This window comes from Monodon monoceros, unplaced genomic scaffold (assembly GCF_005190385.1).
Source record: "Monodon monoceros isolate NGI ecotype Baffin Bay Population unplaced genomic scaffold, NGI_Narwhal_1 Super_Scaffold_12, whole genome shotgun sequence".
In the NCBI taxonomy this organism is placed as follows: domain Eukaryota; kingdom Metazoa; phylum Chordata; class Mammalia; order Artiodactyla; family Monodontidae; genus Monodon; species Monodon monoceros.
In genome coordinates this window covers 60392142-60411657 of record NW_021703768.1, presented here as the reverse complement: position 1 = coordinate 60411657, position 19516 = coordinate 60392142, and the positions used below count along the sequence as shown (strand labels likewise).

Below are 19516 nucleotides of genomic sequence, written 5' to 3'. Positions count from 1 at the left end.
TCAATCACTCAGCTATGTAAGTAGAAAAATAGACATTAGTCACACATAATTAGTTTTTCAGTCTGTTAACTCAACAGAAGCTGTTCAAATGAGATGTAATTAGACATATTTTACTAAAATTTAGTCCTAATGAAAGGTCTTAAGGGATTTCTCCTCATCTCTGTGGGATGCAAATCCTAGGGGGTTAGGGAGTATAGCAGGAGACAGGCTCCCTCTAGATTGCAAGGGCAGCTCTTGTATTTTACATGAAACCAAGCACATACCTAGCATCGTTAAGCGCCCGATTCTGTCCATTAGGAGAGCAGACACGATGTTCCCTGGCAACACAGCCAATGTCCCCAGGAAGTTGACAAAATAAATCCAGTAGGCACCATAGTCATCTTCAAAGGTAATGTAGCATCCTGTCTTGTTGTGCAAAAATGTGCAGTTTTGAAATTCGCAGTTAATGAATTTATATGGTTCAAAATCTGTGGACACAAAGAATGACAACTTATACTGGTGCATGAGAGCTGCGCACCGAAAGCCTGCCGAGAATTCAGAAAAAAATCATGGTATTGTAGGCTCCTTGAGGGCTTCAGGGCCTGGCCAAAGCACAGGATCTAGTCTAGGACCCCACATTACAAAGTAGCTGAAGGAAGGAACACTTCTGTTGAATAAAGGAATAAACTAAAGAGTCCAGTTGTCCTCTGATTTCTTATGGTTGGTCATTGCTAATTACATGATTGCTTACTCCTTTATGATGTTACTTTCTTCTAATTATCATGTTACATAAAGACTATCATTAGAGTACTAAGGCTTCCATACTACAATTACAAAAATAATTTGTTTCAAAATGTGTATGAATCGGCCTTACTACTGCCATTTTATAGGGCTCTGAGGCCGCGAGAAGAAACAGGACCTTCCTTGGGTCCTTGAGGCTGAATTTATAAGAGCAGGCTCAAGTGGAGGAACCCACCGAGGAACCCGAGTCAGCCTCGTTGGAAGGTCACCAGCATTCGCTGATTTTTTTTTCTTGAACTTGGATCTAGCCAAAAGGGGCTGCAGATGACGCTGGGCTCTGCTAAAAGGCAGTGGGAATCAAAACGGTAGCTGTCCTCGCCGAACAAGATGTGCCTAAAAAGCTGGTCTTCTGAGGCTGAATGGGTTGGAAGACAGCGAGAGCACGGTTTAAACAAACCCCGAGACCCCTGACTCCACTCTCACTTGGAGCTAGGCAGAGCTGGCTCCTGTCTGATCACCAAGAAGGCAGGACTGGCAACAGGGTGGAGCTGATCCTCCTGCCAGTGTCGGGCTGTTATTCTGGACCCATGGGACAGACGGACCAATGTGTGTCGGTGGCAAGGCCTGGGCTTTGCAATCAGATGAGCCTGGGCTCAAATGGCAGCTGTTACTAGTTCTACAACTGTGGCCAAATTACTGCATCGTTCTAAGCCTCAGCTATCGTGAAAATTAAACAAGATAATGAGTGTCTAATAACCTGAGGTAGGAACCAGCACATAGTAGGTGTTCAATCGATGTTTGCTGCCCTTCCTCTTTTTCCCTGGGGAGTTTTCCAGGCTCCATTAAATGGACTGGACTAAAAGACTGTATCTGATTGAGCATGTTTCATCCATCTCTGTAGATTTGTAGTTCAGGCATGGTCACTTAAGCTAACACCAGATTTTGAAATCAGGATTATCAAAACAAACGAACCACAGGTTAATTCTTTGCTTTAAAAATTATTCACCAGAGGATTTTGTATTTCCAACTTTGAACTCAGCAAGCTCCATCTGCATTAAATGTGACAAAGACAGTCAATACAAGCTCAACTTTGATCCAACCTGATGGACGGAGTCCGTTCATTTGTATTTCAACCTTCACTTCCCCCTTAAGCCTATGCCCACACCTATCACCAAATGAGTAACACGTTTCTGCGAAGAACTAGGGCCTGTGAAGAGGCGCCAGGCAGGGTTAAGTGGCACACCTACCTGTGTTGTTAAAAACAGTATTAATAAACATGCAGTTCTTGAAGTAGGTGTTGACTGAAGTTACATCCTCAAAGGTGCAGGACTTAAAAACCGAATCTTTGAAAATTATGGATTTGAGCCTGATCCCTTCGAATCTGCCCAACACACAAAAAGATTCATATTGATGATTGTGTCTATCAGAGTTGAAAGCTAAGTCAAACAGATTTAGAGATGTGAGGTCCCACTAGGGACTCATCTTAATTATAAAGGACATTGGCTTCTGGATTTTCTAAGCTCCTAGCTTTTCCCTTTTTTCCTCATGCGGCCTGTCCTTTGGCTATCTCATTGCTCACCAATATTATTTTCTACCAGAAGAAGAGATGGCATTCAAAATAACTGCATTTGGCTTTTGGCAATGTTGGTAAAAGTTTTTGTAGGGTATACAGTTGAAGGTATTGAGTTTGGAGATTACCTGTGGCTACTGATTCTTTATTTTTCAATCCTATCCTCTTGTTCCTTCACACATGCCTTTATTTGAAAATTCTCTATTTGGGGTTAATGGCTCTAACTTGAGGATGTGCTTCCATGCTCACTTTTAATGAAAGTCTATTTCCCAAGCTGAAAACCCAAAGCTTCTTAATTCTAGTGTAGGGACTTCCAATTATCTTGAAGAGAGGATGGGAGAATCATTTATGTGAGGAATGATTGTCTTGGGGGTCAAGAAACTCATAGCTTACAGTCATTTCCAAGAATATTTTTTTTTTCATCGCTAAGAGGTACCAAGTAGAATGACCATAGCCCTGCTTATTTTTGGAAATGCGTAGAATGATGAAACTTGCTCAGATCCATTTTTGGGTGATGTAAAGGGGAAGGGGGAGATGATAATAGTCACAATGATCCTAACATCTTAGAAGAGTCTAGGGCTCAGATATTCAGTGTTGATAAGGACTCTTGGGAGACATGGATACATATTCACCAGTGTGTCTCGGCAATTTATTAAGAGACTACGAATGTATACTTAGCCAGTCACCGAGAGGAAAATGCTTATTCACCTGGGGAAGAAGTTATTACACCAAATACCACTCTTATGAGAGCAGAAAGGGACTGATCCTCCCAAGCAAGTGAGCTGACTTAAAAGCAATTCACTATCGAGTACTCTGAAAATCCTCCTCACCCTAATGTCGGACTGCATTTGTCCACTCAAAATGCACTAAGCGCCTATGAGACCAACCTCCTCAAAAAACAATCTTATTTCAACCCTTACTCTAGGAGTCCAGAGTAAAACCATCTAAGCCATAAATCTATCTACTAAAGGAGGGTAAATAATGGCACATTTTAAGAAGATCACTAATTTTCTGAAGTGAAACTGAATTTAGAAAGGGGAAACAATCTTTTTTTAATGGATACTATATGCACAGAGTACACATGGTGCAAAATTCAAAATGTTGAAAAAGGAAAAAGTAAGTCTTTTGTCTCCCATCCCCAAGCCACCTAGTTCTTTTTTCCAGGGATAACCACTGTTGTCAGTTTCTCGTATGCTCTTCCAGAAGCATTCTGTATACAGGGCGCTAGCAAACAGGACACTATTCTACACCTTGCTTCGTTCTCCTCGGAGTCTACCTCAGAAGTCATTCCTTATCAGTATATAAAGAATCGCCATTTTAGAATGTTGAATAGGAAAACTATTTTTAAAAAAAATGAGTTAGCTAGTGGTATTTCAAATTTCCCTGAAAGACAAAAAAAAAAAAAAATTCTATCGCCTTCTAAAATAAATGTATATGTTTTAGAGGGATTTTAATACTATTAAAATTATTAATCATCACATTGCCAAAGTAAAAAAATTTCTCCGCGATGACTGAATATCCAGCTTAGAACTTTTTATTAAAAATATGACTGTCAGGGGGCTTCCCTGGTGGCGCAGCGGTTGAGAGTCCGCCTGCCGATGCAGGGGACACGGGTTCGTGCCCCGGTCTGGGAAGATCCCACGTGCCGCGGAGCGGCTAGGCCCGTGAGCCATGGCCGCTGGGCTTCCGCGTCCGGAGCCTGTGCTCCGCAATGGGAGAGGCCACAACGGTGAGAGGCCCGTGTACCGCAAAAAAAAAAAAAAAAAAGACTGTCAGAGGCACAAACATATTAGAAATTTCTAATGGAGTAACAATAACTTTTAAGTAATTAAGTCAATTTTCTAGAATTATAGAGCACTTAACTCTAAAGTTTCTGCGGAGAAGCAAGTACAGATTCGAGTCAGTATTTTATGTGGGAGAGTTAACGTCATCCTATATGGATTAGGCCCCTCACTGAACTGCTGATCCAACCAATTATCTCCTGGTTGGTCACTCTCCTTTTCATTACACAAATCATAAGCATCCCACAGTATTATTTTTCATCTTTCCAAACTAGTTTTTGCCCAGGGAAACTTTGATCATTTATTGTTTTAGAGTTTTACTTTAATTTTGAAACTGGGAGAATTTCCTAAGAACGATATAAACTAACAGGAACTCATACCAGCAATTATTTGCTCAGATAACAAATAAGGGGTAGAAATGAGGACTCTGTCTACCCCTTTCCCTCTCTGAAAAAATAAACCACAACCACCTTTGGAGTCACTTCTCTCTCCTCATCAAGAGGCGTTTCAGACTCCATACTCAAAAATGTCCTTTGCTAACTTATTCCACATTTTCAAAGCTCTTAACTTTGGGGAATCATTCCTATTCTCTAATTGAAACTTTTCCTGATACAACTTAACCCCAATTCTTGATTCAGCATAGTGGAGAAGGAAGGAAATCTGAAAAGTGGTCCCCTTTTCCAGAGATAAAAACAGGCATGAGATTACATGGCAGATTTCCTCTCTGAGTTAAATAATGCTATAACCTATCTTATTTTCTCATAATCTTCACTCTTCTCTTCCATAACTTATTTTGCTTGCTTTCCAAGGCCTCTCTGAATTTTCTTTTCACACCAGTCAATTCCATTCCTTTATAAATATGAAGTAGCTCAGTTTCAGAAGTAGTTATAACTGATAACTGATATACGTGTACCTTTTCTTTAAACGCCATTTGGAAGTATTTAAATTCAGTCTGAAAATGACTACATGTACAAACTAAAAAAACGATTCATATTTTAGTGCCGTGAAGGCTAATAAGAAATACATTTTTGAGACCAGGTAGGAAGTGAAATGATTTAAAAGTTTCCGGACCTGCCGTTGTCCCATTCCAGTCCAGAAACAATCTTATTTGCCGTTGTAAAGTTAGCAGTTAAATTTGAAAATTGTCCTGTCGGATCATCTACATCTTTCAACACATTCGACTGTAGATGCTTAATAACATCAGGGAACCAAATGGATAAACCGTAGTACCTGCAAAGACAAAGAAATGTGAGTTTGTAAAGGTGCCGACACCCTAGCGGCCACGAGCATCTCTGTCATTTTCAGAGGTAGTGGTTTCTGGAGAAGCACTGCTGATTGGGACCCGCCTCCTGTGGCATTATGAACCATCAAACAGTAACCTCCCTGGACCCTCCTCATCACAAGTCCGCAAAAATCAGGCTAGAGGGACAGCCTGGGTTTCCCTGGAGAACCGCAGGTCCGTAATTCCTGAACCCTTCCTTTGGGAAGAGGCGTGCATAAGAACCCCCTTGTACACCAGCACATGGCATCCTGGCCCTGATGTTTTTCTCATCCCCGTAGGCTGCACTGAAGAACCCCATCTCCTAGTCTGGAGCTACAGACTCCTGGGGTCCCCAGACTGTGAGGGCCCTTAAAGAGTGACCTCTTTGTTAATGGACAATCTTTCTTGGTTCCTACACTACTATGGTACCGCTAGCCTGGGGGCAGAGCCCACGCTCAAATTAGTTCAAGGCTGGAAAAAAGGCCATTTAAGTTATTCATTGGAAAAGCCAGGTTACTGCCCACTTTCTGCCTCTTGCCTCTAGTGTGCTATTCTAACAGCTTAGAGCTCAGTCATACAGCTGTGACCTTCATAACAGCAGCCACTAACCACATGTGGCTACTGAGCAGTTAAATGTGACCAGTCTGAATGAGATGTGCCATGAGCATGAAACACCGGATTTGAATACTTATGGGAAAAAAAAACGTAAAATTAAGTTGTTAATCATTTCATATTGATTAAATGTCAGAATGATAATATTTTGGACAAAATGAGTGAAATAAAATGTTATTAAAATCTGTCTCACCTGTTTCCTTTTCCTTTTTTTTTTCTTTAAATGCAGCTGCCAGAACATTTAAAATGACACATGTGGCTGACATTATATTTTTATTGGACAATGCTGCTCTAAACTGGTGGTTCCCACTCAAAGCACAGTCCCTGGGCCAGCAGCATCAACATCACCTGGGAACTTGTCAGAAATGCAGACTCTCAGGCCTCATCCAGACCTGCTGAATCAGAAACTGTGGGATGGAGTCCTTCGTGTAACTCTTCTGATGCACACTCAAGTTTGAGAACCACTGCTCTAGCTTATCCCTAGTTACATTGAGCTACACAGGGAAAGAAGTGGTCATGAGCATAACTTTTGCAGGTAGATATGCTAGGTTTGAATCCTGGCCTTGCCAGTTACCAGCTATGTGATCCTGGGCAAGTTATCCCCCCATCTCTAATATCGGAATGATGGTAGTACCCACCTTCCTGGGTAGTTGCTTGGATTAAATGGAATGCCAAGTACCTAGCACATAGTGAGTGCTCAAAAGACGAAGTTTTTTTTTTTTTAATAAATTTATTTTTGGCTGCGTTGGGTCTTCGTTGCTGCGTGCGGGCTTTCTCTAGTTGAGTCGAGCGGGGTCTACTCTTCGTTGCGGTGCAAGGGCTTCTCATTGCAGTGTCTTCTCTTGTTGCGGAGCACGGGCTCTAGGCGCGCGGGCTCAGTAGTTGTGGTGTGTGGGCACAGTAGTTGTGGCTCACGGGCTCTAGGGCGCAGGCTCAGTAGTTGTGGTGCACAGGCTTAGCTGCTCTGCCACATGTGGGATCTTCCCGGACCAGGGCTTGAACCTGTGTCCCCTGCACTGGCAGGTGGATTCTTAAACCACTGCACCATGAGGGAAGCCCCATAGTAGGCATTTAATACTCGTTAATTTTCAGCCCTCTCTTCCTTCATCGATCAATGGTTTTTTAGAACTTGAGTGGGAGTTACTTTACATGTTCTAAGTCAACCCTGTCAATTTAGAAATAAGGAACTAAAACTTGGTAGTGTCCCCAAGTCACACAGCAGAACAACCCCTACCTTCCTGGTCTCTCCCTTTACTACAACTCACAGCTCTGGGAAATGCTGGTCATCTGCGATCACTCACTGGTTTTCATTTAGGGATGTTAAGACATGGAGCTTGCAGCATAAATATTGGGCTCTACCAGAGCCTATTGACCTGAAAGTGCAGGGTATTATCTACCTGCCTTTAAAAAACAATAAATTAGGTAAAAATCGAGTTGTATACACATATTCTAAAGTGAGTATGTCAACCATTTGCAACAAAAATTCTGAAATGTTCTCCCTACCTCCTCTTTTCTTAGAATACATATATGGTGGTTTTATTTATTGAGCACTTATTATGTGCCAGGGCCATATATCCGTGAGCAAAACAGTTTAAAATTCCTGTTCTCACAGAGCTTCCAGAGGAGGAGGACAGAGCTTTCTTTATTCTTTAAACAATGGAGGGCTTCCCTGGTGCCGCAGTGGTTGAGAGTCCACCTGCCAATGCAGGGGACACGGGTTCGTGCCCCAGTCCGGGAAGATCCCACATGCCGCGGAGCGGCTGGGCCCATGAGCCATGGCCGCTGAGTCTGCGCGTCCAGAGCCTGTGCTCCGCAACGCGAGAGGCCACAACAGTGAGAGGCCCGCATACCGCAAAAAAAAAAAAAAAAAAAAAGAATGGAAAAGCTTTTTGTCTATTAGAAGATGATAGAAGGTACAATGGGGAATAATAAAGCTGAGAAGGGGACCGGGAGTACTGAGGGGCTGCAGTTTTTAAAAAGGTGCTTCTGGAGGTATCATTGAGAAGGTGACACACCAGGAAAGACTCAAAGGAGGAGAGGAAATGAGCCAGGCCATGTCTGGGGGCAGGACTAAGGCCCGAGATGGAACATGTTCAAGAAAGTTCTGACACATTTGAGGAAGAGCAAAGAGGCCGGTGGGCTGGGGCCACGCCAGTGAGGAGAGGAGGGTGGAGAAATCATGGGGGCCAACCATTCGCGGGCTTATCAAACTTTCCAGACACTGTTGGTTTTGCTACCCCCGCTTCTTTATGACAGCATAAATTAAATGACTGGGTGATAAAAACTGTAATTGCCAGCAAATGGAAAATGAAAAAAAAAATTCTTTCGTAGAGGTTAACAGCATCAAACAGTATAAGAAGAAAAGCAGCGTGGTTGGGAGTTACAGTGTGGAAATTTAAAGATTTCACTCACCAAGAATTTAGGCATCACTTACCCAAAGGACAGCGTGAACCAAACAATCGTAAGCTTTATGGTATTGTCCTTGACTGGGTAGGTGAAACAGCTCATAAAAGTCAACCAAATCTGTGAAATATTAGAGAGTTTTCTTAGGCAGTTACCTAATCAACTGCATTTCCCAACCCCCTCCAACAAATTATAAAAAATGTTGAGTTTTCTTTGGGCTGGATTCATTTGAAATTACAGTGTAAAAGCTAAAGGCTACAGGAAACCACATTTTTGGTTTTTGTAATTTTTATTTATCAGCTTCCAATGGACAAAGTAACTCAAGACATCAGTGTACCCCATCACTGCCAGGACTCCTTGCCTAATACCTTCCCTCCCCAAAGAGGGAATGTCTTGGTAACCCCGCTAATCCCAAGGGATTACCTGGTCCTACTCTAGGAATCGGGCGTCCTGGGCAGAAGGGGGAAGAACCCCATTCACGGGACAGATTGAGTCAATCCTGTTTCTGACTAACCTCAAGTACCAAGTTGGCCAGCAAGCCAGGTTGGGCTTGTTACTTACTCCATACAGTTCTGTGCGGATCCGAACAAAACACCTCATGTACCATGTTCCTGTGTCACTCTCGATTTCGATCAGCTCATCTATTTGTCTTGGGGTTTTGATTCTGTTTACCTGTAAGGAGCAACAGAGGGCAAAGTGTTGAGTTCTCTTCTCTGAAGTTGGCGGAGTTTAGGCTTACAATTTGTTTTTAAAGGAGTGAAAGCTGACTCCAACAAAAAGGAAGCAGGTATTTGATACACAAGCAGGTATCCATACATATATGAGACCACTGGTGTAAGTACACAGACTCAAAAGAACTGAATAAAGAATGAATGGGGAAAAAAAAAGAACAAATGGGAGGGAATACCATAAAGAAGAGGGGGAAGAGTAAGTAGTAATGGAATAATATGAAAACAAAATACCCTTCTCTGAATCACTAGTAAAAAGGCACACATTAGGGGGCTGGGGAGGGATGGATTGGGATTTTGGGATTAGTAGAAGCAAACCATTATATAGAGAATGGATAAACAGCAAGGTCCTACTGTATAGCACAGGGAACTATATTCAATATCCTGTGATAAACCGTAATGGGAAAGAATATGAAAAAGAATGAATATGCATGTATAACTGAATCACTTTACTGTACCGCAGAAATTAACACAAGACTGTAAATCAACTGTACTTCAATAAAATAAATTTTTTAAAAAAGGCATACATTAGCAGATTAAACATCCAGATAGATTCGCTTCTGGATTAAGAATTACTTTGCTTAGACTAAAATGACTGAACACACTTTTCTTTGGAATCTGCTTATTTGATGAATTTGGCCCCTAAACATACTTCTTAAAGCTTTCCCATCAAGCTTCCATTCTTAGAGCATCCCTGTGACCCTTGCTTCCTTCTCCCACAGCCCCTGACAGTGCCTGGTCAGCAAGTACCCGCAGGTGACCATGAGGTGAGGTCCAGTGAATAAGCTTCAATTACAAGCCTCAACACGGACTCTTCAAGGTTAGAAGGGGAAGAAACGATGGAGGATCAGCCTGAAGCTGTATCCATGACTTAAACTAGCCTCCTTTTGCTAAGGAAAAGATCGAAGAGTCAGGAGAAGCAATGCTTCCAACACAGAGAATGAAGCCTGAAAAGAGAGAGAGAGAAAAAAAAAGCATGGTTCCTTTGTGGACCTGTCCCATCCGACCCTGTGAGTCAACATCTAACTGCTGTTGATACACTTGAGAGAAGACACAGGAATGTGTACACATGTTACTCCTGCCAGGGATAACTCCTGAACAGATCTTTCTGGAGAGCCTGCCAACATCCAAAGGAGCACTTCTATCATGAGACTCTGGGTGCCAAGACTGGCTTTTGACAGAAGTGATTTGGGGACCCTCAGTATCTTTCAAATTACACCAGGTGGGCAGTAGCCTCTTCATGGCTATGTAAACAAAGATGCCCATATTTAATGACAATAATGTCTGAGTTAATGTCTGGGATTCCAAACAGAGTCAGCTCCAAATCATCCATGTAGGCATTATTTTGTGATATTCCAGAATTCCTTTTTTTAAATCACAGGGGTATTCTTCTTCTTCTTTTTTTTTTTTTGTATTGAATGAAAGATTCATCAAATTCTATAGTGCTTTACAGTTTTCAAAAGTTTCACACAAGTGATTTCGTATAATCCCATAATAACCCCTTTCTTTCTCCTACCCCTATACTGCCCCTCCTCCTTTAACTCTCCCCACTGGTAACCACTAGTTTGTTCTCTGTAGCTGTGAGTCTGTTTCTGTTTTGTTATATTCATTAGCTTGTTGTAGTTTTTAGATTCCACATATAAGTGATATCATACAGTATTTGTCTTTCTCTGACTTATTTCACTTAGTATAATGCCCTCCAAGTCCATCCATGTTGCTGCAAATGGCAAAATTTCATTCTTTTTATGGCTGAGTAATATTCCATTATATATACATACCACATCTTCTTTATCCATTCATTTGTTGCTGGACACTTAGGTTTCTTCCATACCTTGGCAATTGTAAATAATGCTGCTATAAACACTAGGGTGTATTTATCTTTTCAAATTAGTGTTTGTTTTTTTTTGGATATATACCCAGTAGTGGAATTGCTGGATCATATGGTAGTTCTATTTTTAGTTTTTTGAGGTAACTCCATACTGTTTTCTACATCGGCTACACCAATTTACATTCCTACCAGCAGTGTACGAGGGTTCCCTTTTCTCCAAATCCTCGCCAACATTTGTTATTTGTATTCCTTCTGATGATAGCCATTCTGACTTGACATATTACTTTTGGGAGGCTTCTTCTCCACTCATCAATGTTTGTGCATTCTTTCACTGGCACCCATGGGGAGCCAGGCCTAGCACTAGACCCTGGAGATGCAAACATAAAACATCACACCATCCAAGCAATTACCATACAAATTAGAAAGTACTCTAACGGAAATCTATATCAGATGGGAGAGACATATTGTACAGAACACCCAAGTTGACCTGAGAGTGAGAAAAAAGCCTTCATGGACTGTGGAATTTGAGTTGGAGCTTATGGAAAAGTATGTCATTTGCCATGTGTGTCAACTACTTGAAGGGCATTCCAAGTGGGAGGAATATCATGTGCAAATGTCCAGGGGTGTGAGAGAAAAGAGTGTATTGGAAACTACATAGCATTTGCTATTCCTGAAGAATAGTGCAAGGGCAGAGGGCAGTGAGTAAGGAGGACTGAACCAAATCAGTGGCAGGAAGGGTGGAAAGTTAAGAGACAATAATGAGAGATATTTAGGATGGCGGATAATAGGACACAGTGATTTCTTGGACATACTGGAGATAAAGGAAAGAAAGAAATAGGATAGTTTTCAGGGCTCTGGTTTGGGTGGTGCTGATGGTACTTGCTGATAGAATTTTAGACAAGGAAGAGGTTTGGAAACTCTTAAGGTGAGAAGTTCAGATTTAGAAATTCAGAATTTGAAGGGCCTATGGTACACAGGAGTATGGCCACAAAGACCTTCAACATGCACGTCTGGAGCTCAGGAGATTTGTCCATTAGGAGAGAGAGATCTAGGAAGTAGCTGAGATAAGCTAAGGAGAGTGTGTAGGGTTAAAAGGGAAGTTAGCTGCAAATAAAGCCCTGAAAAACAATATTTAAAGAAGGCACATAGGAAGAAAAGCTTAGAAAGGAGAGAAGGAAGGCATATGAATTCACTATATTGTATCAATAGATATAACAAGGAAAAAGACAAATGTGTCATGGCGGAATCATGTAATGACTTTGAAAGTTACATATAAATGACTTTGAAATTACCCACTCTTTTAGAGCGTTCCCACCTTATTCTCACTTAACCTTTATACAGTAATATTAACGTGGATGACCATGAGTGAACTTGGTAACTCAGATCTTCTGGAAGAAAAAGCAGGTTAGCAGGGCAATGAGGCCCTACAGAGACACCTTCTCAGAAGTCTTGGGTAAAGGGTTTATCCTCTTTAGGATAGGGACACTGAGTATCTAAATTAGTTAGGGACACTGAGTATCTAAATTACATCTCAAGATTCTTCTTGCCTTATGATCCTTTAATTTAAAAATATTCTTGGGGCTTCCCTGGTGGTGCAGTGGTTAAGAATCCGCCTGCCAATGCATGGGACACAGCTTCGAGCCCTGGTCCGGGAAGATCCCACATGCTGTGGAGCAACTAAGCCTGTGAGCCACAACTACTGAGCCTGCACTCTAGAGTCCATGAGCCACAACTACTGAAGCCCACACACCTAGAGCCCATGCTCCGCAACAAGAGAAGCCACCGCAATGAGAAGCCCACACACTGCAACAAAGAGTAGCCCCCCTCGCCACAACTATAGAAAGAAAGCCTGTGCGCAGCAACAAAGACCCAACGCAGCCAAAAAAATAAATCAATAAAATAAATCAATTTTAAATAAATAAATAAATAAATAAATTTATTTTAAAAAAATTTCTTGGACTTCCCTGGTGGTCCAATGGTTAAGACTCCGCGCTTCCACTGCAGGGTGCGCAGGTTTGATCCCTGGTCAGGGAACTAAGATCCCGCATGCCGTGGGATTCAGCCAAAAAAAAAAAAAAATTCTTCCTTTATTGTTAATTTACTCAAAAGAAGGGCCTACTCAAAGGCTCCCAGGGCCTCAGTGGAGGATATCCATTATTGATCTTCATTTCTCCATTACACTGCAGAAAAAATTTTTATTAATTGAGAATCTGTGATAATTTGAACAGAGGCTAGACTGAAGTCTATCTTCACACTATGAAAAATCCATTTCCTATTAAAACATGAAATGAATAAATAAGGTTTCAGGGGACTGTTTAATCAGGAACTATTTGACTTATTTTAAGAACTAAAATTGATATTATTTATAAGACACTGAAGAGATCTTGCTTATGTCCTATTTAAACCTATTTTAGACAAAACATTTTTTGTCTATGCTGCACATATCAAAGGATTTAAAAACCACTGTTCTTTTTTATTTTGGTGGAGGTGCTGGGGAAAAAAAACATCGTTCTTTCCAAAAAATTCCATGCATCCAATTTTCATTAGTTTAGACTAGTTTTCCCGTTGAGAATAAATTGTGTAACTAGAGGATGGAAGAACATTCCACGCAGAGGGAACAGCACATACAACAGTAGCATGGCAGGCATAGGTAAAATGGCAAGTATGAAAGACGAGCGGCTGGTGCAGCGAGAGAACGATTTACAACCAGGTCTTTTCAGAAAAGGTTTCTCGACCTCTGGTGTGGAGGATTCACTGAGAAGCAGTACTCACCGTGAAGACTTTCTCAGACTGACCCCGTGCTCTCATGTTTGTGTCATGAATTAACTTCAGAATCATCCAGGCTTCATCATGTTTTCCAACCTAAGAAATATGAGTAGACAGTGAAGGGCCAGGAGGTGAAACACACATACTCCCTGATTTTCCAATAACCATGTGGTATTGTCAGATCCAATTGGGTGTAACAGTGCAAATGCATTCAGGTTCGTCCCATTGGAACACACAGGCTACTTGGATATCCTGGAGTGCATTAGCAGCTCAAGGGATGTGCCTCTAACTAGACATAGCACCTTTGGATAGTAAGGTTCATTTATAAAACAAGAAGCCACATTCTCTTCGTTGAGGGAAATGACTTGCTTGAGGAGGAACATTAGTGCTTTCTGGCCACGAGGCAGCTTTTTCACATGCTGGTTGTCGAAAGCATGACCCCATGAAACCAAACCCTCTATGGTTCCGTAGTAGGAAGGAAAAATGTACCACCAAAGAGGCAAACATACTTTCCTAGAATTAGAAGGGACTCGTTCCACTGTATGCGGTTTCTTTGAGTATTTGTAATGATGAGCGTTACCTCCAACAAGAACCGTGGGCTTTCAGGCATGAACGTGAGGGCCACCACTGAGCAGACGCAAGGAAGGGCGCAGACGATGATGAACACACGCCAACTATGAAACTCGTAGGCGGACCCCATGTTGAAGCTCCATCCTGGAAAAGGAAGACAGGAGGGGTGAGGAGAGCCCTCTCCAGGCTGCCTGCTGGGACAGCGAGGTCCCCACGTCACTGTGAGCGTCCATACCTCAAATTGACTCATAGTCAAATCTTACCACCCCCAGAAGAATGAGCTGATACGGGCATCAGCCACAGTGACCAGTTCAGCTTGAAGACGGCCAACAGCAGTGCTGGGAAGAAAAATGCTTGGAATCAAAGGGGTCTGCACCTATGGATGCGGTGTGTTGCTGAACAACCAAACTCCAAAGGCCAAGGTAAATGAATTTGGGACAGTGCTTTTTCCAACAGAGCCCTGGGCTGGGTATCTTCTCTCTCCAGCAGACCACTCTGCACTCTTGTCTCTGCTGTGTGCCAGGAAATGGCCCTCCATGGACCATACCAACTGGCCCCCTTGCCCACGAGCTTCCAGTTGGGTTTGAATAAAGGAAGCACTGGCAGGAGAACAGAGGGTGGCAGCAGGGTGCAGGATATTTATTCCCCTTGCTTCCCTTCTCCCCTCCTCCTGGCTGCGTGGAGGTTTGACAGTGGGTGTGCTCATCCCCTGGAAGCTTCTCGTGAAACCACAGCTCTTGTCAGGTTCTGGCAATCCCTGTCTCTCCTTGCCCTTTGAGGCATAAGTGGGCACAGGATGCCCTTCTGCTACTAGCTCCGAGGTACTTTATTATTCTGTACTGGTTTCTCTTAACTGTTCCCATGCAGCTCTTTTCAGCGACCCCCTCTGCGGGTGTCACTGGTTTCCTGCCAGCATGCTGACCAGTGCAATGATTAAGAACTGGCATTTGCCAACCTTTCCACATGCACATGCCATACACTAGATCAAGAGAATTTTAAATTTCTAAACAGGTTTTTATTACAATATAATGAAAACAAGCGAACAGGATACCGATGGAAATCTCTCAAGAACTAAAAGAAAAGCAATATTTGAATGAATGTAAAATGGTTGAAAGCAAAATTCCACCATGACTCTAAAGGAGAAAGAATGAAGCATATCAAATCTAATTGAAAACAGAGAAGAGATTGATGGAGGCACAGATTAATTACGTGAGGCGAAATTCTAATGTTTGCAATTCTTGGTATTTAGAAGGCTGCTGTGAGCAAAAGTCAGATAGTCTACATTCCATCCCTGGGAGACTAGTATAATTATTCATTGTTTGCACAGGAGCCAAGTGAGATTCTGGAGGTGCCATGAGTTCCTCAAGGCCACACAGCTGAAGTTAGGCACCAGAATCTTCTCCACCGGGATTTGAGGCAGAATCTTATACCACACATGTCCGCATGTCTGTGCTTACTCAAACACAGGCTTTGTTGATAAATCATATAAACACCTACATCATATAATCAATCTTAGATTCATAAGCATTTTCTGGGAATTTAATACCTGAGGACTATGTGGACTGCTAAATTAACTACAACATAAACTTTAGGAGGGGATGCCTCCTCTCAATGTTTTATGTAGCAGAAGTTCAAACGCCTCAGATATCCAAAACACAGAGGAAATCATATGATGGAACTAAGAAAACATACCTTGTTCACTTCACATTTGATCTAAGAGCTTCATGTAAAGGAATTCTTTTTTAAAAGTGCTGGAGCCAACAGAAGCTGATCCCCACCTACGTATCTGAGCTCATCTTCTGCTGGTCCCCTCCTTCACTTGGTCCATCCCACCGGCCTGCTTCAAGTTCTCAGAATACACAAAGCTTAATTCCATTTTAGGGGCTTTGCCTTATTCCCTAGGAAGCCCAGCCATGCATTGAAAGGATGGTGGTTGTATGTCAGCCAGCCTTCCTATGAGTTTTGAAGTGAGAGGATTTTTCAGTATTTCTCGTCCTCAAAGGAGTCCCCTCGGGGTCTTTGCGTTTGACGTTTTCCCTGCCTGGACTGCTCTGTCTGAGTATTTGCATACATGCGTGCCTCCTTTATACTTTCCAGGTCTCAGTTTAAGGTCATCTCTTCAGAGAGGCCTGAACACCCAATCCCACTCTTATCATCAAGACCTGCTTTATTGTCTCCACAGCACTTACTGCTATCTAAAGCTGTGAATTCATTGATTTGTTTACTTTTTTACTGTCTCTCCCTTTCCACACCATGAAAGCAGGAATTCTGCTTTTGTTACTCATCAATATAACCCCAGTGCCTATAGCAAGTCCTGGTCTATAGGAAGTGTTCTTTAAATGTTTGTTAAATGCACACGCGTGCACACACACACACACACACAAGCATACCCTTTTGTGTTTACATATGTACTTGAACATGTACAGAATTGCTGCAGGCTACTTTTGTTTTGACATTTTTTCTGAATCTACACTAAGCAGCAAAACAACTTTGATTTACTTTTTCAAATTAAATTTGTAATTTGTATACAGTAAAATTTTTTATTACTTTTTTTTTTTTTTTTTTTTTTTGCGGTTCGCGGGCCTCTCACTGTTGTGGCCTCTCCCGTTACAGAGCACAGGCTCCGGACGTGCAGGCTCAGTGGCCATGGCTCACGGGCCCAGCCGCTCCGTGGCATGTGGGATCCTCCCGGACCGGGGCACGAACCTGTGTCCCCTGCATCGGCAGGTGGACTCTCAACCACTGCGCCACCAGGGAAGCCCTTTTATTACTTTTTAAGTTCCATTGTTCTGTGAGTTTGATAAACGTACGGAGTCACGTAACCACCATCATAATCAGGATACAGATTGTTGCATCACCCCGAAACATTCCTTCCTGCTGCCCCTTCAGAGTCAACCCCTCCTCTATGCCTAACCCCTGGCAATCACTGGTCTGTTCTCTGTCCCTACAGTTTTGCCTTTTCCACAATGTCATATAAATGGATGTATATCGTACGCAGCTTTTAAACTCTGGCTTCTCACACTTGGCATAATGCATTCATGCAGACTGCTGCCCATTTTAATAGTCGCACCTTTTCATTGCTGAGTAGCATTTCACTGTGTGGATATTTCATGTGTTCACCCACTCATCAGCTGAAGGACGGCTGGAATTTTTCCATTTTTAGGGGATTATAAATAAAGCTGTTATAAACACTTCAGACGGGTTTTTGTGTATCCCAACGTTTTCCCTTTCTCTTGGGTAAATACCTAGGACTGGGTAAATTGAGTCATTTAATAAGTATATGTTTAGCTTTATTAGAAACTGCAAACTATTTTCCATAGTGGCTGTACCATTTTGCCCCCCTACCACTAGTATATGAGAGTTCTAGCTTCTTTACACACTTCCCACCACCTTTTTGCCAGTTCTTTTTTTTTTTTTGGTTACATTTTGGCCTTCTATAGGTGTGTAGTGGTATCTCACCATGGTTTTAATTTGCACTTCCCTAATGCCTAGTGATACCTTAATTTACTTTCTGTTCATTCATTCATACTTTTATTGAGTGCCTCTCTGTGCTAGTCACAGTGCTGAGATGTAGAGGCTAACGCTTATTTCCCGCCCTCAAGGAGTTAAAGTACAGAAGAAGAGGCAGATGTGTTAACAGACATGTTAAACAGTATGACTCATGCTAGAACAGGTTCTAAAGGAAGTGTAGAGGGAGTACAGAAGGGGTGGAGGTACCTATCCCAAGGAGTCTTCTCTTAAGAGCCCTTGATAAATTTCTTTTCTGATTCGGGTCCATGAAAACGAATAGAGCAAATTCGTAAATTTCTAACATCCACGTTTGAGATACAGTTCAAATCAGTACTAAAGAAGCAGAAGAGGCCAGCCAGGACTGACTGTGCCATGCCCGATCCCCAACTCTCTCCTACTATATTACAGCTATTTGACTTGAAGAGAGAAAGTAGAGCCCTAGAAGCAGGAGGGAGTCCTAGAAAAGGAGTTCAACCCTACTCCCCTTTTAGGATATGCCCTGGGACGGGAGGGGCGGTACGGAGAGAGAGAGACTGATGGATGATATCCTGTGGCCTGAATGAGGGGTAGACACAGTGAGGGTCTTAAGAAATGACCCTGCAGATGCTCTGTAAAACTAAAATACCATTAACCTAGATTAAAAATGAATGATAAGAATGACGACAATGACTGCCATAACTACTCGGCGGCGAATTCTCAGGACCCCTCCTCCCCAGCTCCATTTCAAGATGAGTTACATTTTCATTTGAGAGTGACACAAAGCCCAAACCACAAACATCAGGAAGTGGGGAGACATGAGCATGGAGTGAAGGACTAGAATGTGATACAAGCCACATGCAACTGGGAAAGCGGTTGTTGCTTTCGGATATTCACCCGCACTTAGTAAAATGGATTCTCTTCTTCATGATGGCACCACGCCTTTTTTGTCTTTAAAAAAAAAAAAGAGATTCTTGCATAAACGGTGGTTCTAACTGTCCTTTGGACTTTGTTTAAAATACCCATTAGAATATCATACTGAGGGATTTATCTAAACATAATGTACATTCCAGGCAAGGAAGGACCTCAATTAGGGTATTACAGAAAGCGCTAATCAGCGTGGCACTAATAAGAGTGTTATGTGTCTTGCATGATAATCAAGGCCATTTACCAGGCTCAAGCTGATGTGCTCTGAATGCAGAAACCAGATGCCTCCCCAGCTGCCTGACTGTCTGAAATCTTTCAAGGTGCCAAGGCAGAAGGGTGGTCCGCACGGAGAAGAATGCTGGCTTTCATGTTTTTTTCTGGGCTCTGTCCCTGAAGTACTGGTGACTTGGCACCTACTCTATTGATCTATATTTGATTGATAGTTATATGATATTTTCAATGACCCGGTTCCTTGGTAAGAAGGCATATTTTAGGTACAAGACACAAATGTCCTAAAACATTAGTATTATTAATTAATATTAATAAAAAATAAATACTATAGGTGAGATCAGTTTTCAATAGCTAAAACATAAATCACCTATATTTATGTGTCAGTGGTCTTCACTCACAAGGCACACAGCCAACTAAAATTCTCTTTGGAAAAGTGGCTCCAAATACATTTTCTCAAGTGGCCAACAAGCTTAGGAAGGGAACAATGATCAGATGAATTTCTGCTTTTATTCCTATAGAAATAAAATGTTATCCCCTCAACCTGTCACTGGTTTAAAATATAAATACTATCTAATCGGCATGAAACATTAATCCTCAGCTAGAAACTCAGGTTGTCACACATCTAGTATTATC

At 42.1% G+C, this 19516-nt stretch overlaps 1 protein-coding gene across 2 annotated transcripts in view; it reads right to left on the bottom strand.

Annotated features, from left to right (window-relative positions):
• Positions 1-19516, bottom strand: part of SV2C (synaptic vesicle glycoprotein 2C) — a 177187-nt gene that overhangs the window by 16648 nt on the left and 141023 nt on the right. The window contains exons 4-10 of one of the 2 annotated variants that reach the window (XM_029217661.1): positions 14250-14383; positions 13676-13765; positions 8909-9019; positions 8379-8467; positions 5143-5301; positions 1968-2101; positions 264-467 (exon numbers count right to left, since the gene is read on the bottom strand). In XM_029217661.1, coding sequence (XP_029073494.1) covers positions 264-467; positions 1968-2101; positions 5143-5301; positions 8379-8467; positions 8909-9019; positions 13676-13765; positions 14250-14383 — 921 coding nt within the window. Of the gene's footprint in view, positions 1-263; positions 468-1967; positions 2102-5142; positions 5302-8378; positions 8503-8908; positions 9020-13675; positions 13766-14249; positions 14384-19516 lie in introns of both variants that reach the window. The other variant, XM_029217660.1, reaches the window with a different exon arrangement.